The 25912-nt window shown below is 44.4% G+C and overlaps 1 protein-coding gene and 1 long non-coding RNA gene across 7 annotated transcripts in view; one reads left to right on the top strand and one right to left on the bottom strand.

Annotated features, from left to right (window-relative positions):
- PRDM10 (PR/SET domain 10) overlaps positions 1–25912 on the top strand; it is a 74075-nt gene that overhangs the window by 24801 nt on the left and 23362 nt on the right. For 3 of the 6 annotated variants that reach the window (XM_028708541.2, XM_028708539.2, XM_077919591.1), the window contains exons 4-12: positions 1259–1318; positions 8028–8171; positions 11173–11410; positions 12782–13023; positions 14440–14643; positions 17256–17328; positions 18526–18643; positions 20102–20231; positions 20672–20896. In XM_028708541.2, coding sequence (XP_028564374.2) covers positions 1259–1318; positions 8028–8171; positions 11173–11410; positions 12782–13023; positions 14440–14643; positions 17256–17328; positions 18526–18643; positions 20102–20231; positions 20672–20896 — 1434 coding nt within the window. Of the gene's footprint in view, positions 1–1239; positions 1319–4217; positions 4313–7908; positions 8172–11172; positions 11411–12781; positions 13024–14439; positions 14644–17255; positions 17329–18525; positions 18644–20101; positions 20232–20671; positions 20897–25912 lie in introns of those variants that run through there. The other 3 variants (XM_028708545.2, XM_028708543.2, XM_028708542.2) reach the window with 3 other exon arrangements.
- LOC144325670 (uncharacterized) lies at positions 1229–6303 on the bottom strand. Its single transcript, XR_013390883.1, has 2 exons — positions 6259–6303; positions 1229–1405 (listed from the first exon to the last, which is right to left on the bottom strand). It is a non-coding gene; the product is annotated as an uncharacterized LOC144325670 (long non-coding RNA).

Below are 25912 nucleotides of genomic sequence, written 5' to 3'. Positions count from 1 at the left end.
GCTGTCTTTCAGGAGAGTGTATCTATTGTTACTGATCTTCTCATTGGGAGACCTCTAAAAAGCTGTTAACGAACCCCAGGAACATGGCTTGAGAACCACTGTTCTAATTTAGACAAACCATATAGCTGCTGGTAACAGTAGCCTACTAAATTCCCAAATCCCAGTCCATCCTCTATATCCTTACGCTGCCCGTTCCTATTTCTACCCCCCCCCCCATCTTAATTGCACTCCATTTGGATGCTTTACTGTGCCTGTTTTAATCAGGTCCTTCTACTTCTTTACCCCTTGGCTTAAATTGTCAAGCAGGATTTTGCTTTTAAGCTTTAATGTGAGCGCTCTTGAGTCTTGACGTAGAGAGAGAGAACGAAAGCACGTGCAAGCAACCTGCTACAATTTGGAATTCGTGTTAAGTGCTTTCGAGATGGAAGCTGCTCTGTCAATGTAACACCACCACTATTGGAATTTCAGCTCCGGTCGTCCGAGCTGATAAGGCTCATCTTCCTCTGGGTCCTCCCAGCAGAGCATTAAAACAACAAAGTCCACAACGGAAGGATGAGATAGTATGGGCTGTATTGCCATACTTCATTACTAAGCTATACAGAGAGAAAAGAAATATACATCTCCTACCTGTGAGAAGCAGAGAGCAACTGAACAAAGAAAGCTAAGGAACAAAGGAAACAGGAAACCAAACCAGTAACGTCACATCCCATCTCCCTTTCCCGTGAGAATCCAACAGTATCTGGACTCCGTGGAATGTAAACAGAGTCCTGTGACTGCAAGCAGCTGCACAGTGAGGAAACAGAAACTAACATCCTCCTCCTTTCTGTGAACACCACTGGGCAGCGTGTTAGTACAATCTCAGTACAAACCCAACTTCTGTATATAGGTACAGTGTTGATCCCTTGGAACAACCTTGGACAATAAATCAGCAGGAATTTCATTACCTGGCATGTAGGACACCGTTAGGAGTCCTTTCTGAACACATTCCCTAGCATGTTGCAGCTTCAATTGCAAGTGCTTTGTGCTTTGCTTACAACCTTCAGAAGTCCACCTCACACATTATAGGTGGACTGTTGGCACTAAGAGTGCATTTCATAAATACACTGTAGTGGCCAAGGTAACTGGCCTTATGGAAACTGAATGAAATCAGCCATTTGTCCAATGCCACCTTCCTTTCAGCAAGTTTGTTCTGTCACTGTGAGCTTCGCATAACCAAGCGTTACCGAGACCCTCTTAATCACTTTATTATTTTGTTCAGACTTTGTTTACAGACCCGTCCCAAGTGGCATACGTCCAGCAGGATGCAGCGACACAGCAGGTAAGGTTCAGGCTTTTCGGTTGAGCTTTACATGTGTCTGTTGATGGGCTATGCATTTATTTTGTCCTGTTCTTGTCTCTGCAAAACCTGTTCAACGAGAGATTATAGTGGGATTGGCGTGAATGTACATTCACCTTTCTGAAGGGACTCATTTGTTTCCTACCATAGTCATGCAGTTCTAGCTCGGTGGCAATCACAGAGAAACCTAAATTTTCAGTTTATAAAAATGGTAAGTGAGTGGATAGCTCAGGTTGTTAGAGCATGGTGCTGATAATGCCAAGGTTGCAGGTTTGATCCCCTTCTGGGACAACTGCATATTCCTGCCCTGCAGGGGGGGGGTGGACTTATATGATCCTCAGGGTCCATTCCAACTCTGCAGTTCTATGATAGCTCTGTATAGAAGGTGTGGAGAAATCTAGTGGAGCTGAATGTTGGAAGATTCAGAACAGACAAAATAAAAGTACAGTGGTACCTTGGGTTAGGGACGCGGGTGGCGCTGTGGGTTAAACCACAGAGCCTAGGACTTGCCAACCAGAAGGTCGGCAGTTCGAATCCCCGTGACGGGGTGAGCTCTCATTGCTCCATCCCAGCTCCTGCCAACCTAGCAGTTTGAAAGCATGCCTAAGTGCAAGTAGATAAAAGGTACCGCTCCAGTGGGAAGGTAAACGGCATTTCCGTGCGCTGCTCTAGTTCGCCAGAAGCGGCTTAGTCATGCTGGCCACATGACCCAGAAACTGTACGCCGGCTCCCTTGGCCAATAAAGCGAGATGAGTGCCGCAACCCCAGAGTCAGTCATGACTGGACCTAATGGTCAGGGGTCCCTTTACCTTTATCTTTACCTTGGATTACAAACTTAATTTGTTCCGGAGGTCCGTTCTTAACCCGAAACTGTTCTTAACCTGAGGTGTGCTTTCGCTAATGGGGCCTCCTGCTGCCAGCGCGATTTCCGTTCTCATCCTGGGGCAAAGTTTGCAAACCAAGGAACTACTTCTGGGTTAGCGGAGTTTGTAACCCAAAGGGTTTGCAATCTGAGGTACCACTGTACTTCTTCACATAAAAGGTAAAGGTACCCCTGCCCGTACGGGCCAGTCTTGACAGACTCTAGGGTTGTGCGCCCATCTCACTCAAGAGGCCGGGGGCCAGCGCTGTCCGGAGACACTTCCAGGTCACGTGGCCAGCGTGACATCGCTGCTCTGGCGAGCCAGAGCCACACACGGAAACGCCGTTTACCTTCCCGCTAGTAAGCGGTCCCTATTTATCTACTTGCACCCGGGAGTGCTTTCGAACTGCTAGGTTGGCAGGCGCTGGGACTGAACAACAGGAGCGCACCCCACCACGGGGATTCAAACCGCCGACCTTTCGATCGGCAAGCCCTAGGCGCTGAGGCTTTTACCCACAGCACCACCCGTGTCCCACTTCTTCACATAGGCACAGCTAAACTACAAAATTCACTCCCTCCCGCAAGATTAGAGATGGCCACCAACTTGGGTGGCTTTAAAAGGTTGGACCAATTCATAGAGGATAAGGCTATCAACAGCTGTCACTGGCAGTATGCCTCTGAATGCCAGTTACTGGCAATCCTAAATGGGAAGAGTTGCTGCCGCACTCAGGTCCTGCTCAGGGACTTCCCACAGGCATCTGGTTGGCTACTGTGAGAACAGGATGCTGGGTTAATAGGTGGGCCTTTGGCTTAATCCAGCAGGTGTCTTCTTAAATTGTTAAGGTGCTCTTCCTTGGGCCAGCTAACATGACGAAAGGTTACCTAGTGTCTAAAGCAGGGGTAGTCATCCTTTTTATACCTACTGCCCGCTAATGCATCTTTCTTGATGGTAAAATTTCCTTACCGCCCACCAGTGCTCGATGGAAGGAGGATTCAGCTCATGCCCTAGAACCCCCTACCGCCCACCTAGAATCCTGAAACGCCCACTAGTGGGCGGTAGGGACCAGGTTGACAACCCCTGGTCTAAAGAATGTCCTGCAAGGTCAGTTTTAAGAATGTTAAGAGGACTGCTTAACTAAGATTTCCTGTTCCGAAAACATTCTACTATATCTTTCATTTAAGTTATCAAAAAACAAACAAACCCCCAACCTGTTTTATTGTTTTGTTTGTACACCCACATAATTGGGAGATAACAGCATTTCCTCGTTTATACAGGCAGAAGCTTTTTCGAGTTTTTATTTGGGATATAACTGTAAAAGCTAAAAATTCCAATTACTTGCTGCTGTGTCTGATGTATATAGTCCTAGTTTTGTGCTTGATGTGCTCACTAGTGTGAAATTGACTAGGAGTAGCATGAAATTGAGGACTGGAGATGTGAGGATTCGAGGATGCAAAAGGGAGGGGGGACCCTGTATTTGAAAAGGACTAGCTTCTCATTTAATCTGCCATGGCACAGGAAACGGGATGTTTAAGGTCCAAGGCTTGAGATCCTTTCAGTCCTAAACCACTATGTACAACACAGGTTTGTGGAAGTAGTACTTGAAATGATTTGATAGCTGGGTTAGCGACTTATAAAGTGAGACGATACATTTCAGTTAATATTCTAGAAACCTCTGGTACTATAGGTGTGAACCCACCACTGAATAGAAGACACTAGGGTGTTTTTTTGGATAGGATTTCCCCAAATAAATGGTTTGATGCTTTAATGCTTGGCTTCATGCTACCCTCACCAAGCAAAAAGCAGCCGGATTTTGGTGGCTCTGAATTTTCCAGCCTCCCTCCTGACAGTTAAGGGAGGGTTTTTAGCTTATACGTATTCATACTGAGAGAGAAAGAGAGGTAGCTACCTGGTGGGCTTTTGTGGTTCTTTCTCATCTCTCTCATCTAATCTCCCCTGCTCCCCAACCAGCTGGGGTGATTAGCTGAATGAGATAACTAGAATGTCTCTTTCCTTTTTAGTATGACTTCAAGTGAGGTGCCTTCAGCTTTCCTTGACTGCCAGCTGTTGGGAGGAAGCCTTCAGAGCTCTCTATAGCGTGGCAGTTTTCTATTTGGTGAGTGTAATGTGTAGCCAGGCTGTTTGTCCAATGACAAAACTATGAGAAGCATAGGCATTTTTTATTTTTAATGGAATATTGTATCTGTACCTCATATCCAGTAAAGCCCAGAGCTCACTTGTGGGCAGTGAACAAGACCTTTGGTAAACTGAATGGACCCAGTCTCTGTTTCAGATCAGGTTCATTGTCATGGGCCCTGCAGGGAGTGGTCTGACCAAGTCAGGGTGGAGGAAGAGAGTGGTTAGCCAATGATTCTGGGAGAGATCTAGTGGGCTGGGAAGGTCCTTGCCGGGGTTAGGAGGGTCCAGGATTAGGATCTCAGAGAGGGTTTGTGTGTGTGTGTTCGTTCCTGTCACCCTGTTCCATCTCCCTGCTGGTCCCAGGTGGCTCTTTTGATTTCCAAAGTAGTTTCTAGCAAAGGCTTCAAGTATACCCTAAAAAGCATCTTAAGTGCTACTGGTGCTGTGGGGCTTCTGCCAGAGCCCATCAGCAAGCAGATCTCAAGTACTGTACAGGATTGCTGTTAAGTTGTGGGTGAACATATCAGACGACACAGCGATTCTTCAAACAGCTCTTGTTTATTCACAGGCCAGAACAGAACTGAACTGAAGGGTTCATTCAGCCTGCTTATATAGAGCTCCAGTACAACGTAACTGTAACAATTTTCTAAAACTATCCAATCACTGAACGTCACTTTCGATCCCTTATTTGCATAACTATCTACAGTTAGAGGGGGCCAGCAGGGGGGGTAGATAGACTATCTATCTATCTACCCCCCTGCTGGCCCAGGGTGAGAACTTCAGTACACAACAATTGCATCCTAGGAAACATATAATGCAAGGTTAGCTATAAAAACAATAGGAAAATGCCAGCAGTGAAGAAGAGAGGATGTACGTTAGCAAACTGTTTAGGATCATAGTAAAACAAACAAACAAAAATACAGGTTTATTTTGGGAAAAGAACAAAGAAAAACACGCTTAACAGATGCGTGTTCATTGAGCAGAAATAAGAAAGACAAATTTAGAGAATTGCAGTATGACAGGGTTTATTAAGGCAAGTGTCATGAAGAATCATTTTGAATTTGAATCCTTTTTGCTTCAAACACTAAAAAGGCAAATGGAAGCAGTGGAAGGACTGAACAATAAGCTGAAAACTATGAATGATGTTTTAAAAGAAGAAAAGATGGTGGGAAGGAATACATGTGAATTACTGGCAACATACACCTGCTGTATCAATGTTTGATAAAGCTTGCATTTCTTAAAAATGTTAATGTAAGTTTTGAATGTTTTTTTGGTCAAAAATAGAAGAATTAATTTATGGAAAAAGAGAGAAAGGGGGCAAGAAATAAACACCTGGCCTGGACATGGAAAGGATTGACAGATTGATAGCTCGCTCTTCTGTTAACCAGAAGGTTGGTGGTTTGAGCTCATGCAGGGATAGCTGTGAGCAGGTTTCCTACATTACAGGGGGTTGGATTAGATGACCCTTGAGAGTGGCTGGGGAAACCCAGCCAGATGGGCGGGCTATAAATAATACACCATTATTATTATTATTATTATTATTATTATTATTATTATTATTATTAATTATCCCTTCCAACTCTATGCTTCTATGAAGCTTTTTTTTTAAAAAAAAATTTTTGCATAGAATATTCACTATGAACAAGAATAAAAAACAATATTCAGGATCAAAAGAATGTTGCACTTAATTTGTAGTAAATAGTGATGGGGGCGGATTCAACACAAATGGTAGGGACAGAATATACAAACAGGCCCATTTTTCCACATTTTTCCTATACCTATTATTATTAGTATCATCATTGTATATGGTGCTTTACAGAGCAGTATAACCAAAAGAACTTGGAACAATACAATAACTCTGAATTTCACCGTGGAAAGCGAGATGCATAATGAGTAGGCCAAAGGAATGAAGATCTCTCAAACCTTTCAAAGTTGAGACACAGGAGTCCACAGACGACAGAGTCCAATATTTGACATTAACCAGCATGACGTGAAGGCTGCAACATGCTACATTCCTGTTCTGTGGTAAAAACAGGATGGCATCCAAGTCTTTCCCTCAGTCCCTTTTCTTCAGGCCAGAAGAAACAAATTGCGCCCTGCCTCTTTCTGTGCGCGTGTGTTATTTCAGCAGGCTTGCAGTGGTCAAGAGTAGCAACAGCCTAAACACACACATCCCCTCGTATGCGATGCAGGTCATGTATATTTAACAATGGTGCATGCATTCCTTACGCTGACTGATAATAGGAAAAGCATGCAAGTGTCATGAGTGCGTTATCGCTGTATCCTCAGTCCTCTTGCTGAAGGCCCGGCGCAGCCTAGACAGCAGCACTCTTGGCAAACCAAATGTTCCCATGGAGAGGTTTCCAGTTTGTTTGTGAGTGGTTATCATTTTATTAGAGCAGCTGCTAGCCCCGCAGGTGTTGCATGTACCCTCTTCCTGTGAGAATTCCCTGAACTACTTTAGCTGCTAAAATAATAATCGAGGTCCCTGCTGTTTTTTTGGAAAGACCTGTTGAAATCTTAGCGCTGCTTCAAAAGCCTTTGTGTATTCGTCTCTTGATTTCTCCCAACATATGTAACCGGGATGAAACAAGAGTTCGCTAAGGGTGTTTTTGCTTGTAAGCTGTTTTGATACCCTGCAGTGGCAGGTTTTGTGCTGACTCCTCCCTGCCAGCACGCCTGGAAGTGTGCTAATGATGCCTTGTGGGTGTGTGCCTGGCAACAGGGAAAGATCACTCTGTTCAGTCAGCCCCTTTCTACTTTGCTCCCCCCCCCCTTATTTGTGGTCACTTTATTCCATAAAGCCTTTTGCAGCCATGATTTCCAGCTATGCTGGAGATAAAGCTGAAAAGGCTAAGGGAGAACAGCTATTCAACGCTTTAATGGTTGGCATGTTGGAAAGATTAAATATATATCTTGCAATAATAATTTTCCAGTCCTGGTACTGTCTTCTGGAATGGGGTTCAACAGCAGCACGAGGTTTCTAGTCGAAATCAGGCTCTTTTTTTTTGGGGGGGGGGGTGTTGCCATCCCGCTTCCCCTGTTATCAACCCAGAGGGAAAGGAGGATTTGTGGAATATGAGATTTGGCAGCATGCCATTGTGCACGCCTCGGGCAACTCTCTCACCCTTCTCAAACTGGCATCTCCTACAAAGCATGCCACCCTGGGCTGCTTTCGGAAGAAACGCGGGGTAAAATAAATAAATAAATAAAACTTGTTTCTGACCTGTACTGGGTCATTTGTAAAGGCCCACATTAACTTGGGGAAGGGCTATAGCTCAGTGGTAGAGCACCTGCTCTGCATACAGAAGGTCGCAGGTTCGATCCCTGGTATTTCCAGGTAGTGATGGAGAGCCACAGTCAGTGCCAACAGTGCTGAGCTGGATGGACCAGAGGACTGACTTAGGATAATGCCACTTCCTCTGGTTCCTAACTTACAGCAGTTACACAGGCAGCTCCACTGTATTTTTATAGCAGAAAGGAAACTCACATAGGGATGGGGGGTGGGATGTTATATCTGCATTGTCTCTCGAAGTTTTAAATAATTACTGACACCTGCCTCTACCCATTCAGACACCTTTCGGATACTGTATTTTGCAACCTAAAAGACCTGGCTTGCAGGACTTGCTGTAGCCAGACAAATCTGAATGATGGAGATGCCACAGGACTAAAACGAGTGCCTGTGATTTTAGGTAACTGTGCTCTTGCCTGCTACTCCTCCTCCTCCTCCTGATGCTGCTGCTGCTGCTCAGAGCATGAATCCCACCCACCTCTCTGTGCTTGGCAGCGTTGCCGACCCCTCAGCGGCTCTGGAGCAGGACCCTCAAGCAGACAGAGTAAGTTGCCAGGTGCCCCATTGCTTTTACATTTGAACTCTCCATTTCATGTCCCCATTAAAAGAAACCAGGACCCAACAAAACCAATAGAAATTTGAGCGTCGGCTTTTGTTGTGTTCATTCGGAAGCCACCTGGAGCCAGGTGTAAAATAGCAGGGGGGAGGGTGTTAGCCCAGAGGTAAAACAATGGCTGCAAAGGCAGCACCAGTTACGCACTGCATCGCATCAGCAGTGAACCATATATTAGGATAACCCACATCACCCTACCGGAGTGTTACTATCTGTCTCAATGGCTCTGCTCTCTCACCTACTACTGTAGAGATTAGATTAGCAGGGATTAGAACGTGGCTTCCTCTGTGGTGGCTCCAGCATTGCAAAATCCCTTTCCCAGTGCCCAGCCAGCCCCCTTTTTATCAGCTTTTGGATGTGACTTGATAACTGTTTTATTTCCCAAGGTCCTTGTGGTTTGGTTTTAATTTGACTCTCCTTTTAAAAAAAACTGTCTGCTGCATATTTCGTGTGCTGTATTACTGTTTTATTTCTTTCCTTTTTTGTAGTTAGCCCCCTCGGGGGAACTTGTTCGTAAAGGTGGATATAATTTAAAAACAATCAAACTTGTATAATTCATAGGACTAGATAAAATAAGCTGCATATACAGTAAAAAAATCTACCTCTGAGTGGCTACGGATCAGGGAATTTAGCAGAAACTCTAAAACTGCTCAGCAGAGTTACACTAAGATCAGGTCAAAAGCAACCAAGTAATATTAATATTTTACAATTAAAGAATAATGAGGCTAAGAGATAACTGATTCATTCATGGCTAGTCATGGTAGATTATTATTATTTTAAAAAAACATACAACTGATAATTTAACCAGAAATTCTCACCTGGTAAATTATGCTCAACTGTCTTTTGAACATTTACCTGTGTCAGTACAGAAAGGATTGACAGTGGTAGGCAAGCTGGATTACAGATTGCCTATCTGCCATTGAGGAATTCCTATAAGCGTTCTCAGAACATGGTTTGGAAAACGCTGATGTGCATTCTATACTTTTGCAGTCATGCCACACCCTCAGGGAGTTCTGTTATTTAGTGCAAAATTCAGCATTCCAATAAGCTGTTATAAAAAGCAATAACAGCAAACCCCTGCAGGTTTCTAGTCCTTATTGGGTTTTTTTAAAAAAATGTGTTTTTATTAAAGATTTTCTTGATTTACAAAAGTCTAGTCCTTATTGTTGATTGTGAAGATAGGCTTAAATAGACATCTGGCAATGCCTTGTGGAATCTCAGAAGGCAGCATTCCTGCAGCTAGTCTGTGGGGACTTCATTCATCTGCGTTCCACTTTATTCTCCAGCTAGGCCCAGAAGAAGTATAATAAACCAGCATAGGCAGATTTTTATTTGCACCATGTATTCGGATTGAAGAATTTAGCATAATTTATTCAGCTCACAAATTTATTTGTTTGTTTATGTGAAAAAGCAACATTTTGGCTACCTTGACCCAGAATTTGGGTTCATTTTATTTAAATGCCAAATATACATAGCTCTAAGCATGCCTAGCACTGAGGTTTCACTTCTAACTTATTGAAAGACTCTAATGCTTTGTGATATGTGTGTGTGTGTGTGTGGCCTGTTCCTTAAGCTCTCTTACAGCAATTCCCTTCCCCCTCCACACACACCTATTATACTGATTTCTGCCTCATCTGCAGTGCACTATGGGCATTTAACTCTTCTCTTCATAGAAAATAAAATATAACACTCTTTAAAATTAGAGCACCCATTGCCCTTAAGCAGTTAGGAGGTTGCTTTTTGTTACAAAGGTTTTAGATTTTAATTAGCTAGTCTCTTAACCGAACCCTGTGTTTTGAGTGCATTGGTGTTGTTTTCTCTGGCTTTCATGGAGTGAGAAAATTATAGACAGGATCATTTTGAGGGCATATTTTAATGTCAAACTAATTAAAGCAGAAAATGGAGACCCTGGGTGGCTTCACTTGGAGATGGAATAAGGAAAGGGGTAAGCTGAGTTGCAAAAAGCCTTTCTGGGGAGCCAAAGGTTTTTCTGATTTAATGCCGCCTTCTTGCCAGTCTCCATCATTATTAGTGCGCTGAATACTTTTTGCAAGGCTTAATAAGACGTTGGTCTTGTGAAAGCAGGTTCTTGATATTCTCTCACTTTACAGCAAATAGACCTGGGATGGTGGCTTGGCTCAAGATGCCTACTGTATTCATGGTTGCAAAAGCATTTGAAAGCCAGCTGTTCTGCAATCAAGCGTAACACTGTCCACCAGACTCTTAATAGTTCTGAGATATATTTTCACACACTTAGTAAAGTTCCCCATCTGGCAATTGTCTCCTACGCCTGAACAATGTGGAGAGTGAACTACATGAGATTTGAGCCCACCTGTAGTCAGAAATGTGGCAGTGTCCAATGGCAGCAGGGCAGCTTAGGGAGCAAATGGAAGCCTGTGTGATCCACCCTGCGCTATCCTCCAACACTTCTCTTCTTCCCCTAGTGTCCACTCCCCAAGGCAGCTGCCTCCGTCGGCCTGATGGTAGGGCCGGCCCAGCATGAATCCATTTCAACATTCAACATGGCAGTAGAGGGTTTAGCTGCCATGCTGCCTGCCACCCATCTCTCACACCACCCAGTTGTCCTACTTGCTCTAGGCAAAAACTGAAGCCCTGCTTAGGTATACCTCATCTTCTCCAATCTTGAGTCATCTCCAAATAACTTCTACTGAGAACAGACCTATTTAAATGAATGAACATAAGTTAGCTTGTTTATTTATTTATTTCATAAATTTAGCACACTGCTTGATTGTAAAAACAAACAAAACAAAACAAAACTCAAAGCAGTTTGACTTCCCTGGGTCTATTCTGAGCAGGGCTAGCAAGGGGTACAACCCCAGATGCCACTGGTATTAGCTGAGATATGATCACTATTATTTTCTGGTTTGCTGTTCCGGATCACAGCACATTTTTGCTGATTTCCCCTCTCTAGGTATCAATACCAGTGCACAGCCAAGTTTTGCCTCCTATGGAGGCCGTGGATGAGTCTGGTCCTCTAGAACCTTTGCACAACCCAATAAGTGATACGGAAGCGAAAGAGGAAAATGATGAGGATGATGAGGATGATGATGACGATGAGGATGAGGAAGATGAGGAAGAAGAGGGAGAAGATACTGACATGGATGAATGGGATCCAGATCCACCTCATCCCTTTGACCCAAATGACCTGTGTAAGCATTCAAGGGTGTCTTGTTTTTGCTACGCCTCTTCTCCCTTTCATTGGCTTACCACTGCAATATGGGAATGAACCCAAAGCCATTTCATTTGAATTGCACTCCAGGAATCGGTGCTTCGAAGCAAGGGGAGTGATGAAACTAGCACTGCTGAGCCAGAGAAGTAGGGTCACTCTTGTTGGATTTACTTTGTTTTTAGTTGAACCTTGAAATCTTATCAACCAGTGCCGGGCACCAAAGACTAACATTTAGAATTAGAGAATATGGGAAGGGCCATAGCTCCATGGCAGGGCATCTGCAGAAGTCCCAGGTTCAGTCTCTGACATCTCCAGGTAGGTCTGGACACAGATCCATGTCAGAGACCTTCCGAGAAACACTGCCAATCAGTGCAGACAACACTGAGCTTGGTGGACTAACAATCTGATTTGGTGTGAGGCATCTTCCTATGTTCCCATGGCAAGTTGTTTCTGAGCACATTCTGACTCTAGGAATAGAATTTTGGTACTGGAACTGAGCTCACAGTCCAGTCCACTTACTCCTGGTTAGCTTTCTGCATTTTAGCAGCCCAATAAAGATGAGGGAAGTCATTTAGTTGCTACTGTTGTTAAACTATTGGGAGTCAAGAAAACCTTGGCAATCTACTACAAATCACCCAGAGATCTACAAATAGATCTGTGTACTTAGTCAGCTGTTCGCAGTGGTCTTAGTCAGGATCTAGTGCAATGCTATTAGTGCTGGCACAAGTTGCCTCCTCAGCACCGGTGGGGGTGCACGCGAAGAACCGTTTATTCATCTGAATTGTGCAGGGGGTTTGTGGAGGGCAGAGGGGAGTGGAAGGCAGTGGAACAAGCCAAGTGGACTGGGGTACTTTCCTCTGAGCTTTTCTACAACCTTTCCCTGTTGGAATCTTTAGGGCAAAGCTCTCTGCATTAAAAGTCAACAACCAGGTGCTGCTGCTTCTCAGGAGAGGAGGAGAATCTTTCCTCCACTATCCCAGAGATCCAACTGATCTGGAGATGGATTAATTCCAACTAAGCCCATGAGGTTGAGGATTTGTGCAGTGGGGACAACCCTTTCAAACAATAGGTGTCCTTTAGCTACTCTGAATGTGGAGGCCTTCGTTGCTAGAATTTGGTTGAGAGTTTCCAGGTTCTGTGCCTCCTGCTTCTAGTATATAAATTAAGGTTACCAGACATCCCCGTTTCTCAGGGACAGTCCCCGGATTTACAAATCAGTCCCCATACAGAACCCATTGAAGTTGAAAAGTGTCTCTGGATTCATTGGGGGGGGGGGAATCTGGTAACCTTAATATAAATGGGATGTGGGACTTTGTCATGTATTCCTGTCCTTTCCAATTATGTCTTTCAGGGTGTGAAGAGTGTAATAATGCACACCCCTCAGTTTGCCCAAAGCATGGACCCTTGCACCCGATCCCAAACCGGCCTGTACTGACCAGAGCAAGAGCCAGCCTTCCTTTAGTGCTTCACATAGACCGATTCCTGGGAGGAGTGTTTTCCAAGCGGCGCATTCCCAAGCGCACACAGTTTGGCCCTGTGGAAGGACCCCTGGTCAGGCAGTCAGAGCTTAAAGACTGCTATATCCATCTAAAGGTAAAGAGGCACTACGCATTTGCTGTGCGACCGACTCGTTTCGAGACATTTTGTGCAGTATAGTAATTTCCCTGGAAGGAACTCCAGGGACTCGCAAGAAATGGGATCAACATGACTATGTGATCATACACATCCAGTACGCAGTGCAAATAGAGGAGAGGCAAGACATTTCATGTAGTTCCAGAAGCATCTTGGCGTTCAGTATGCAGGAATCCCACTTCCTTATGGAGAACTAGCTCATAACGATCAGGAGCAACAATAGGTCTTGTGCTAAATAAAAGACTGATTGTTGTGGCATGAGCTTTAGAAGACAAGAGCCTACTTCATGAGATACACAAAGTGAAAACAATGGGCACAAATTTCTGTCTATACATAGATGCATGGGTCACTGACTCACAGAGGTATTGAAATCACTCTGGTACTTGGAAGTGAGAGTTCTATAGCCTCTTTGGGTTTCAATTTTCGGGGGGGGGGGGCTCGCAGTGACAGCAGGAAGCATAGATCCCTGCAGACGGAATTCAAGTTTCATTTAACAGCAAATGTTAGTGATGGGACTGAACTTCAAATCAAGGGGCTTCAAATTCCAGCTGTTCAAAAACACCTCCCTTGCAAAGCTTATGTCAGGTCAGGGCCAGCCCCTTCCAGAATTAGGGGCCATCTCAACTCGCATTCATTTTTGCCTCCTCACCACAGCTGACCCCATCCATGACTTAAACTTGATGAGGACTGGTCAAGCAACCTCCATCAGGCCTTCCATGGTTATCCCTTGGGTCATGGCACCATTGAAAGTGTTTGTGTGTTGTGTGTGTGTAAATACACATACATATTAGTATTATTTATTTGTATGTGCTAACTTGCCAAAATTGTGTATTTGTGTGTGGATAGACGGATATATGGATAGATATATGGATAGATAGATAGATAGATAGATAGACAGACAGACAGATACACACACATATATGCATGTGTGCTCACACAAGCAGAGGCCCAGTGCACTTAAAAAATGACTGTTTCGCAAGATGACTTCAAAAAGTTGAAAGCATAGATTGCATTCTTGAATCAATCAGCTGAAATAAATGACTTGAGATAAAGTAATCTATGCTAAGCCCACAGATGTAAATGGGTTCAGGTATACTCAGTCCTACAGGTTAGCACAATATCACCTGTGAGATAATAACTCTTTGAAATGACTTCACCAACCTAGACTATGATGCAAGCTAACAAAAGCTGCTGACAAATCTGCCAGTCTTCAGCAGCTTCATGCTCTGTCTGCCCTGTAAACCTTTTTTCTTCTTCTAATTACCCGGATTCCTGATGCAAACTGTTTCTTCCATTGTGGACACAGCAGCCACATCTCACCGACATCCTCTGTTTGTGTGTGTATGTTTATAGATAATATATTTTATCTTGCCTTAGGTGTCCCTTGACAAAGGTGACAGAAAAGACCGGGGTCTGCAGGAAGATCTCTGGTTTGAACTGTCTAGCGAGGCTCTTTGCAACTGGATGATGTTTGTGCGGCCAGCCCAGAATCACCTGGAGCAGAATCTGGTCGCCTACCAGTATGGCCACCATATTTATTACACAACGATTAAGAACGTGGAGCCCAAACAGGAACTCAAGGTATGGGGCAACCTGCATTATATATTTCCTTTTTGTTGAGTCAAACAGCACAGCTTACCAACCTGCTAGAAGGGTTCCCTACTACTCAGCAGAGAGATAAAGCCTTAGGGCTTGATTCATTCATTCATAATTCCCATGGTTCTTGTTCTGAGATGTCTACCCTATCTGTACAACCATGGCTTTCCAGGGTATATGGGCGACATGTTCTATTGTCTGTATTGAATCACTATAGGATAATGTACTTACCAGAAATAACAGCCCATCTGATCACTTATGCTGGAAATGTGGGTCAAGAATTCTTGATCTTGCTTGGGTCTGTTGACTGTCGGTTCACTCCAACCACCTTGAATGTGTAAGCAAATTGGAGGTTGAGATGTGCCTGATATCATCCACCTCCTGTATGCACTGAAGCATCTTGGTTTACTTTTCATTCTCTCTCCCTTTCCCCCTTTGTGGCACTTTCCCCTGCCCATCCATGAATGGGATTGGCTTTTCTCAACTAATGAGGCACCATTTACTTCAATCAGCGTACCTCCGAGGTTTGCAGTTTGGCCTGTGCGTGTGATAATCTGACTTTTCTGCTTGTGATTCCAATCACCACGAAGTTATTTTTATCCCATGCTTAAAACAAATCAAGTGGAACTTGGAACAGTTGGGAGAATAGCTTTTTATATTAAGCTTACAGCTTGAGATCTGGAGGGCAGTCAAAAGATGAGTGCCGCCATCTGGGCTTTTCCTGATTCTTGCCTTCTCCACTTCCTTTTCTGCCTTGTGCCTTAATCCTGCAAGTCCTTGAAATGTGCAAGATCTTGACAGGACCAAGAAGGAATCTGTAGTGCGTGATCCAGCATCGGCTCTTGACTTGCCCAATCCCTCCCTCTGTCCACAGAATACCAGCCAACTCCTAGAGGCTGAGGTCCCTTTTGCCCCCAAATGAAATATTTGAGGGCCCTGTCCCCACCCCCCAAAAAAGTTAATGGGCATTGCCATTCAAATAGTGTGCATGTGTCATGCCATGTGACCTATTATGTAGGGCAGGGTTTATCTGCCTCCCCCCAATATTTTATTCAGGTTGGCACCCCTGGTCCACAGGATGGTGGAGATGATGCTGTGGACTACACACACACACACACACACACACACACACACACACCTCATTTGACTTGTCCATCTGGACGTGTTCTGGACATGCCTTTATCTCGTTTTGAACCCTATAATGCATTACGCAAGCGCGGCCACTAGAATTACAATTAGTGCTGTTTTATTGTTTCCAACTGTTTTTAATGGTTTTACTGGAGAACACATGAAAGATGTAATCCAAGACACAAAAGAGAGTCATGTATTCTCCCCCTTCCTCCTCACAGTATAACTTATGGCATTTTGGAAAGTGCTCGCCCCTCCTGCCGTACTTTCACTATTGTGACAATCAGTGAATGAGGATTTGTGATTAGAGTCGAACCACTCAGCCACACTGTCTGTGCAACAAGATGAAATAAATTGCTATAGTAACAGCCTCTTCAGAATATTCATGGCTCGGCACACTTAAAAGGCCTCTTGACACTTGTACAAAAAAAAAATATCACTTTTGGAGCTACTAAAGACATGTGTACTTGAATTTATCTCTTTCTCTTTCATGTCAGTGTCACCCATGTATAAAATGAATAATAAAATGCTAGCTGATTCAAGTGAGAGCCAGTGTGGTGTAGTGGGTAGACTTTGTTTGTTACTAGAACTCCCCAAGATCTACTCACTGGAGCCTAGTGCAAACAGCATATTTGGAATTATATAATCTTGAGCCTGTGGATTTTCTTTGAGTACCAGAATTGAACTCACAGTCCTTCTGCACAAAAAAATTACTCTTGCTTACCCTCACCCCAGCTTTTCATTTTATTTCAGCTGTATAATTTGGGCAGCAGGGGTGGGTGGAATCATTTTGTTGTTGTCATTGTTAAACAATTGGGAGTCTGAAATCTTTGCAGATCTACCAGTAGATCCTATTCCACTGTCTGCCCAGACGTGTTGTAGTGATTGAGGTGGGACGCGGGTGGTGCTGTGGCCTAAATCACCGAGCCTCTTGGGCTTGTCGATCGGAAGGTTGGCGGTTCGAATCCCCACAAAGGAGTGAGCTCCCATTGCTCTGTCCCACCTCCTTCCAACCTAGCAGTTTGAAAGCATGCCCTGCAAGTAGATAAATAGGTACCAATGTGGCGGGAAGGTAAACGGTGTTTCGTGTGCCAGAAGCGGTTTAGTCATGCTGGCCACATGACCCGGAAAGCTGTCTGCGGACAGACACCTGCTCCCTCGGCCTGTAAAGCGAGATGAGTGCCACACCCCATAATCACCTTTGACTGGACTTAACTGTCCAGGGGTCCTTTACCTTAGTGAACTGAGTGTCAGACTTGGACCAGGATGACAAGGCTTGGAGTCACTGCTCACCCAAGAAGCTTTCTTAGCAATGCTGAGAGGCCACTATCTCTCAGACAAGATGGCCTCTGTGTATGCTGCCCTCAGTTCCTTGGTGGAAGGGCAGGATATAGCTGCAATAGACAAGCAGTTAATTTTTTAGATTCTCCAGTGAAAATTCTAATTAATCCCATGTGAATTTGCTGCAGGTGTGGTATGCTGCTTCGTATGCTGAATTTGTCAATCAGAAAATCCATGATGTATCCGAAGAGGAAAGGAAAGGTATTTATCTCCTTTTTACTTTTCCAGTTGATTGTTTAACTCATAGGGTATATTGCAGCACTGAATTAGCACTAGCAGGTGGAATTTTGCATGCCTAGCTCCAGATAGACTCAAATTGGATCTAGGTTAAGGCTGCATTGCCAAATTTTGTTTGTTGTTAAATATGCTTCTACATAATTAGTGGTACACATTAAAAGAGGCTGCCTTTTATTGATGCACATGGTAATAGCTGCTGTTGGCAAACACGGCCTGCAATTGAAGTACCCCACAAAATCCCCCTTTTCGTTCCCATCACTATGATGGATGGTGCACAGACACTATCAGATCGAGTCCTTATGCAAAAAAGGAGCTTGAAAACAAATATAAGTTCTAGTTGCTTCATGGAAAGATTGATAGAAATGAAACCTCAGAAATCTAGTCTGATCTACAGACTGAGCTCTTCCCTGTCTGTGATTCACTATGGTGCAGAATTTGCACTTACTTTAAAACAAAAATTCAAGCATCTAGTTCTCATGATTGAGATAGGTTTGAGAATGTGCTGATCCTGGGTTCAATCTATGCAGTTCATGTATATTTCAAGCAAGTTGTGCAGTAACCATATTCAATTGGCTGCTAGTATTTTCCAAAGCTGCAACAGACAGGAGCAAAGACCCTGCTTGATTTCCTAACATGCCTTCTTTCATTCCAGGCATGTCCTCCCACCCATTCCCCATTCCTACTGTCCTTGGTAGTCTTATACATTTAATTCCTGTCCTCTCCTGGCCAAAAATCCCATGTTATGCAAAAAAAAACCCCAAACCACCATTGAATTCAGAGTAAAATATTCAAAGTGAGTGAGTTTATGCAAAATAAATGTTGTAGGAGTGAATAATTTATTTGGAGTGCAGATTTTCCAGTAGGTAAACTACAGAGCAGCTGAGCACTTCTGTAAGGTGTAAGAACAAGAGGGAATGTAGATGTAGTATTCCCTGTCTTCTTATAATCTTCTCTGTCCTTCTGTGTTCCTAACCCATGCTTAGAGGGGAATAAAATACAGACTACGAGCAAAAGGTGTGTAGAACATATTCCTTAGTCATTCTGATCTCTGTGGCCCCCTGAAAGTACAGAGGATGGAGGGGGGGAGTCTTTGGTAGAAATCTGAAAAGCTTGGTGGCGTCTGAAGTTTTCCTTATCGATTGGTCTAACTTGAAAATGCAGTTCTCCGAGAGCAAGAAAAAAACTGGCCATGTTATGAGTGCAACCGACGGTTCATGAGCTCAGAGCAGCTCCAGCAGCACCTGAACTCCCATGATGAAAAGCTGGATTTCTTCAGCAGGTATTTATAAGTGTGCAGAAGCTCAGCTTTTCAAAGCTGAGTTGTTCCCTGCAGGTTCTTGTTTGAAAGCACACACACACACACACAGAGAGAGAGAGAGAGGGAGAGAGAGAGAGAGAGAAATTTGATTTCCTAAGAAGAATGTACAGAGACTTATTTTCTCCTGAAGGTTGTGTGCCACAATCTCCTGAGCTCAAAGGTGAGAGCCCCTTTCTCCAGTAATGGGCTGGATTGCTCTTGTGCCACGTAGAAGCGAGTGGGGCACATTTATGTATTGCAGAAGTTCAAAAGGTCAGGACCATAACCAGTTAACTAAACGGCAGAATGGCCTCTAATGTCCACATGGAGTGTGTTTCAGGCTGTTGCCCTCCTTGACTGCAGGAGGGCTATTGTATTTGTTTCCTTCTTTCAGGCCTCTCCCCTTTGCCCAAGGTCCATTTGGGACTGGGAGGCTAGTATGTTGCCGCTCACCTCTGGAATCCCCCATGCTGCATAGCGGGAGATAGAGGAGGTGCTCAGGGATCATTCTAGGGTTTCATAAGTCGACCCAAGTCCCAAACAATTGAAACCCAGAAGTGAGTGTTCTGGCTTTCAAACGTTCTTTTGGAAGCCGAATGTCCAATGGGGCTTCTGCGGCTTCCAATTGACTGCAGGAGCTTCCTGCAGCCAATCAGAAGCCGTGCTTTGGTTTTCAAACATTTTGGAAGTCGAATGGACTTCCGGAACGGATTCCGTTTAACTTTCGAGGTATGACTGTATAGCCTCCAGTTGCTTCCAGTACTGGTTATATTCAGAGTAGCCCCCTTGAAATAAATGAACATGCCTAAGTTAGGCACATTAATTCCAGTGGGACTACTCTGAGTAAAGCCAACTTGGATACAACCCTTTGATGGAATGGAAGAACGGGGCAATTTCAGGAGATATTTGGGGCCACATTAAATGAGGATGTGACCCTGGGGCTGCAGGTTGCTCACCCATGATCTAAACTAATACAGTGGTACCTCGGGTAACATACTTAATTTGTTCTGGAGGTCCGTTCTTAACCTGAAACTGTTCTTAACCTGAAGCACCACTTTAGCTAATGGGGCCTCCTGCTGCCGCTGCGCCGCCACTGCACAATTTCTGTTCTCATCCTGAAACAAAGTTCTTAACCCGAGGTAATATTTCTGGGTTAGCGGAGTCTGTAACCTGAAGCGTATGTAACCCAAGGTACCACTGTATGTTCCTGTTTACAACAATGACCTGGACTATGTTCCAGGGGAAGCATATCCCTGGATACCAGATGCTGAGGGCAAACAAGAGGGGAGGGTTATTGCCTTTGCGGCCTGCTACCTGGAAGCCTCTGGCTGTTCATTTCTGGAAGCCCCATTGTACAGCCTGTTCCCATTGACTGGACCCATGAGACTCAGGAATACAGATCGTTCCCCTCTCTAACTCAGTTTCCTATATATTTTGCAGAGCAAGAGGCAGAGGTCGTGGACGAGGAAAACGAAGATTTGGACCAGGCAGGCGACCGGGTCGCTCTCCTAAATTTATGCGCTTAGAAGTAACCAGTGAAAATGGAGGAAAATGTGCAGAAGGGACACAGGTATCGTTTGGTAGGATCAGGCAAAGGAGTTTCCAATGAAATTGGGAGCATGAGTTTGCTTAACTGCTTTCCTGATCATTCCCCCAGTCCATATAAAGTTGACTCAGAACTAGCCTGGGAAGGGGTATCTCAGTAGCCTCTGTCATCAATGAATTTCCAGTGCTGAACGCATACAAGGGATGTTGAAGTTGCATCAGAAATATCCTCAGCAGCATTTGCCCATTGGCAATTCTGTGCTGCAAAAAATTAGCAGAACAAGGACTATCTTGAATTGTCACGCAGTATACAAATTTAATAAATAAAATAAAAAAACATGCCCCTTCTTTTTCTGGTATGAAATGGACCTAGTTCTGCAAAACCAGCATAGCCTAACCATCATTGCTATACCATAATACGGCGGGCAGCGATATGACCCCCATCCATTTTATTTGCAATTTCAGGACTTGCTGCATTTCTCCAGCAAGGGGCAGTTTGATGAGGCTGGGCAAGCCACGCTGAACGGACTGGACCAACAGGAACAAACACCGGTGCCGCAAGAGACGCCATCATCCTTGGATCAGCAGCCTGAGAGCCACCCTTTACAGCTCCAGCCGCATGAACAGACTGTGGTGGCTACCCAGAGCACAATGACAGCAGACGACATGCGGAGAGCTAAGCGTATCCGGGTAAGCGAAGAACTCAGCAGCTGGCTGGGGCTGTGTGTGCTCCCTGCGTGTCTGTGGGTTTACTGTTAAGGTCATCACCATTTTTACTGGCTCTGTTCGAACCCCTTTAGACAGCAGACTGATATGCAGAAGTTAAGCCGGCAATGTCCCCTCCACCCCACCCCATAATTATATTTCCAGGCTTAAAAGGTTTTGTCTTCTTAATTAATGCATGTCAGGCTAATCTCTTAAAGAAAGCCAATGTGCTGTGCTCCAGATGTTGCTGGACTTCAGCTCTAATCATCTGTGCTGATGATTTATTTATTTAGATCATTTGTACACCTCTCTTCAGCCAAAAAAGTTTCCCAGAATGGCATACATACAGTCTGTTAAAACCAGACAGTCCCTTCCCGCAGGCTTGCAATCTAATAAACACCATGGCCATTCTGGCCGGGGCTGATGGGAGTTGTAGTCCGACAACATCTGTAGGGCACCATATTGACTACCCCTGCTCTAAAGGCTCAGAAGTAGGGCTAGTCGATGCCCAGAGAACCTCAGATTTCATGTTGTGAAACAAAGAGCTTTAGCAATTTTTGGGCACAGACTCAGACACCAGAAGGTAGAAGTTGATAGACCTAGCAGTCAGTGGCTGGAGTTTCAGTGCCCCAGATAACTTCCATAGCCACCTATGTTGGTTTATTTACCATACCTTTCCTCCCTGTTCCTTTCATTATTTGCCTTCTCTTGCTCTCCTGCTCCAAAAAGAAATCGTATGAAAATCTGTGTCTTCTAAACAGTAACCTTTGCCGGATAAGACATACATATTTAATATTCATACTTAATTTATATGGGGTATAGAATTAGTGTCCTTTGTTCAAAATTGGGGAAGGGTGGTTTGCTGTAAAGTATGCACAGCCCCTCATTTGCTATTTTCCACCCGAGGTTTGATTTGCCTCTCAGTTACTGCTGACCTTTTACCCGAAATTGGTGTCAGCTTCTAAACTTCCTACACCCGACATTTCAGGCAGAGAACATCTCATCGCTCATAAAAAGAAGACAGACTTCGCGCTAAGAGATGGTTGCCTCTTTGCGGATGCTTGATTTGCCTGCTGGTTACTGCTGACCTTTTTACCTTAAATTGGTGTCAATCTCTAAACTTCTTGCGTGACATTTCAGGCTGAGCACATCCCACTGCCGCTGCAAAGACAAACTTCACACAAATTGCTCGGTGCCTCTCGTGATGCTAGGAGGAACTGGGCAGCAATTGAAGTTGATTAGATTCATGATGCTCAGCTAGTCCTTCCTGGGAATCTAGTGCATCCAGTCTGGCAGGCAGGCGTATTCCAATCTGCTGCATGAAGTGGGGTGGACTAGCGGGCTGCTCGCAGCACCATCTGTGTGTATGTCGCTGTGCTCTTGCTGTTGGAAGACATTGGCAAAGAGGCACCATGACCTTGGCCCATATCCATTTTTCCTTCGAAGGCAAAGATTTCATTTAAGTTCTTTTGTGGGCAGCTGCAGACCTTTGTGATATTAAAGCCTGCATTGAGAACTCTGTATACCAAAAACAAATACTCTGAGCCCGTGCTTTCTGGCAGCTGTGTGCCACTCTTCTGTCAAGTTTAAGAGGGAAATTATTCAGACAAGTAATCCTCCAAACTGTTCAGTTGGAAGATCAGTTTGTGTAGCTTAAATACTTCTTTCCCCATCCTTCTTTCTGTGCGTAAGATTTTGGTTGCAAAAAGAAACAGCTGCAAACAGGGTGAGCTTTCATTCGCTTGTAGCTTCAGAGGGCTGTCTTTTCTTTCTTTTTCAAAAAGTGTGTGGATGCCTTAAAGAAAGAGATTGAGCAAGATCTAAGTGCACCGGGGTGAATTCAACACCATCAAAGAACTTGCTCCACATGTAAGATGGCATGTTAAGAGTACACCTTGGCAATGCTTCCTTATTGGCCAAAGGACATTCACCTCCCCCAATACAGAAATAGCAATGCATATCAAATAGGTTTTTAAAATATAATTTGTTTTACAAGAAGCTTTCTCGCATGCAAAAGTGTATTTTTAAAAATCACTCGCTTTTTTTGTATAGCGAGTTTATCAACTGTTTATCAACATTCCCTGAAAATCTTTTGACTTCACCTTCAAATGCATTGGGTTAGAATCTCTAATGGAATGTTGTGAGAAGTATCTGAGTATTCAAGGCTGGGTGTCATTTTTAAATGCATCATTTGTGTGAAAACATTTTGGAGGACTACGTTATGTAGGCATCTGTAGTCTGCTTGTGTATTTCACATTGCAGCATGATTACACTTTGCTGTCTGCAGTTTCCATCTTCTGCTGTGTTAGCTGAGGCTCATTTGCTTGAGCCTCTCTGCTAAGTTTTTCCCTTGGCAGTTTTGGCATGCCACATCTCGCTGTCTTCTTGCTGAATCTTGGCCATGCTTCCTCGTCATTCATGTTAGAAGATTCAGGGCAGACAAAAGAAAGCATTATCCATGCAGTGCATAGTCTAAACTATGGAATTTGCTCCCACAAGATGTTGTGATGGGCACCAACTTGGATGGCGTTATAAGAGGATTAGACAAATTCATGGAGGAGAAGGCTAGCAAGGTCCACCAACCCTGACGGACAAATTCCTCCTCCATTGTATGTATGCTTCTGAATGCCTTTTGCTGGAAACTTCAGGAGGGGAGAGTGCTGCTGTACCCTGCCAAGGCTCTTCGGGCTGAAATTACAGAGATACCTATGGGACACAGCAGAGGCACAGAAAAACAACAGCAGCCACCTGCTCCTTAGTTCTGAAAGGCCCCATTCTAGGAAAACACTTCTCTTGGGGCTTTATGGGGTTGCATTCGGCTAACCTTTACCTAGAGTAGACCCAGCGAAGTCTTTAGCACATGTGCCACCGGGGTGCAAAGAGCCACCCAGCGCCCTCAAATTTAGTTTTGCCCCCAAATTACAATTCCCATCATCCCTGACCACTGGTCCTGCTAGATAGGAATCATGGGAGTTGTAGTCCCAAAACAGCTGGAGGGCCAAGTTTGGCCATCACTGGTTTAACCAGCCTGGAAATTGTAGCCTTGGGAGGGAAGCAGGGGTCTCCTAATGACTCTCAACACACTTAACAAACTACAGTTCCCAGGATTCTTTGAGGAAAGACACAGCTGCTGAAAGCAGCATCACAGGGCTTAAATGCATAGTGCAGATGTGACCGTGAGCTCATAGACTCCCTTGTGTATGGCTTGGGTGCTTCTATAGGTAACCCAAAGGGAGTCTAAATTCTCCTTCTGACCATATCCCCTTGGGCATCATCAATTGCTACTCTGGACGGTGCTCTAACCATTGAGAGCAGTGCGAGGAGACAGATGTGTAAGAATGAGAGGGGGGAAACCAGTTTCCAGGTTTGGATTGCAGCTATGCTGTGCAACAGCTGTCCCTCATACAGTGGTTAAGTACTTAATTCGTTCTGGAGGTCCGTACTTAGCCTGAAACTATTCTTAACCTGAAGCACCACTTTAGCTAATGGGGCCTCCTGCTGTTGCCGCACCACCGGAGCACAATTTCTGTTCTCATCCTGAAGCAAAGTTCTTAACCTGAAGCACTATTTCTGGGTTAGCGGAGTCTGTAACCTGAAGCGTATGTAACCTGCAGCGTATGTAACCCGAGGTACCACTGTATAGCAGCAGAGGTAAATACCCTCTTTCTTTTTGCAGCCAGAACTGAAGGAGCCTAAACTGATTTCAACAAACATTTACGACCATGGGGAATGTTGCACTGCCCTGCGCTGCCCTGCACCTTCTTTAAGAGGCTGGGTAGGACACCTGAAGGAGAGACCCTGGCAGGTGTTTCTCAAGCCCCAGCTCTACGCACCTGGCAGGCACTTTCCAATTCCAAGCAGAGCTTCTGTCCATGTGGCATTAAACTTTCCTTCACCACAGTTCAGTTGCACTGCTAACTTGGGAATGTGAAAGTGTTTCCACAAGCCTGAAGTGTGGGGATGTGTGCTGCATGCTAATAACTTACATGGTTAAATACAGTTGCTTCCTCTGTCTCGCCCTGCGATTCCCCGCCCCCCTCCTTGTTGGTATGGATCAGAATTAATATTTAATGTCTGAGAAGTAGAGTGGAAAACAGACAATGGTTAATAATAGAAGAGAAATTGCAGCCCGAGAGTGCAAATTTTCTTGGCTGTTTTCTCTCACTCGGTGGGGGTATACTGAGTCCTGCTGCCTTTTCAATCTTTTGCTGGGCTGGTGTCTTGTAATTGGAGATTGCATGTACAAAAACATAGAAATGGCTCCCACCCCAGCTACCTGCCAACATCAGAATTCCTCTTTAATTACTGAAGCACGCAGGACACTTGGAAGCAAGGCTGCAAAGCCAGCTGTGAACTGTTCCCACTGAAGCCAAAGCAGAGATTAAGAGAGATGACTCTGTTGCAATGGGTTAATCTAGAAGGACATAAGTGTGTGTTGGATTTTTTTTTAGTGCTATTTAAAATGAACGTAAGTGGATACTAAGAGTGAAGGTACACATAGCATTTGAAGAGCAACAGAGGTGGTGTGATAGCATCTTCACTGCCCTTCAAACACACATGCTTTATTATTATTTTTTGTCCTAGGCTGAGCTGTGAAGGAATAATGAAGTGGTTCTACACGTTTTGGGTATAGGGAAGGTTGAATCAAGTGGAAGTCATTTACTTTGTTTTAGGGAAACAAATGCTAATTGTGGTGGGTGCCTATTGGTTAGCACCCATGACATCACAAATACCCTTCTCTCCCTCTCGCTTCCTGCATCTCAGAAAAGTCAACCATTCTTGAAATTATTCTGATAATCTTTGGAATGCAAAAGACAGACACATGTGCCTCTCAATTAAACAAACAAAAAACTTGCAAGGTTGTGTGCTTGCCCACACAGAATTGCCCTGTGGTATAGAAAGTGACTTGTTTTCTTCTTCCATCTAAAAAAAACAAACCCACAACCTTTTGCAGTGGATGGAGTGCATTTCTGTTTTCCACCATGTAGCAAACATCTGAAT

Source organism: Podarcis muralis, chromosome 15 (genome assembly GCF_964188315.1).
Source record: "Podarcis muralis chromosome 15, rPodMur119.hap1.1, whole genome shotgun sequence".
Classification (NCBI taxonomy): Eukaryota; Metazoa; Chordata; class Lepidosauria; order Squamata; family Lacertidae; genus Podarcis; species Podarcis muralis.
The sequence above is the reverse complement of the archived record's forward strand: the minus strand, read 5'-3'. Positions and strand labels throughout refer to the sequence as shown.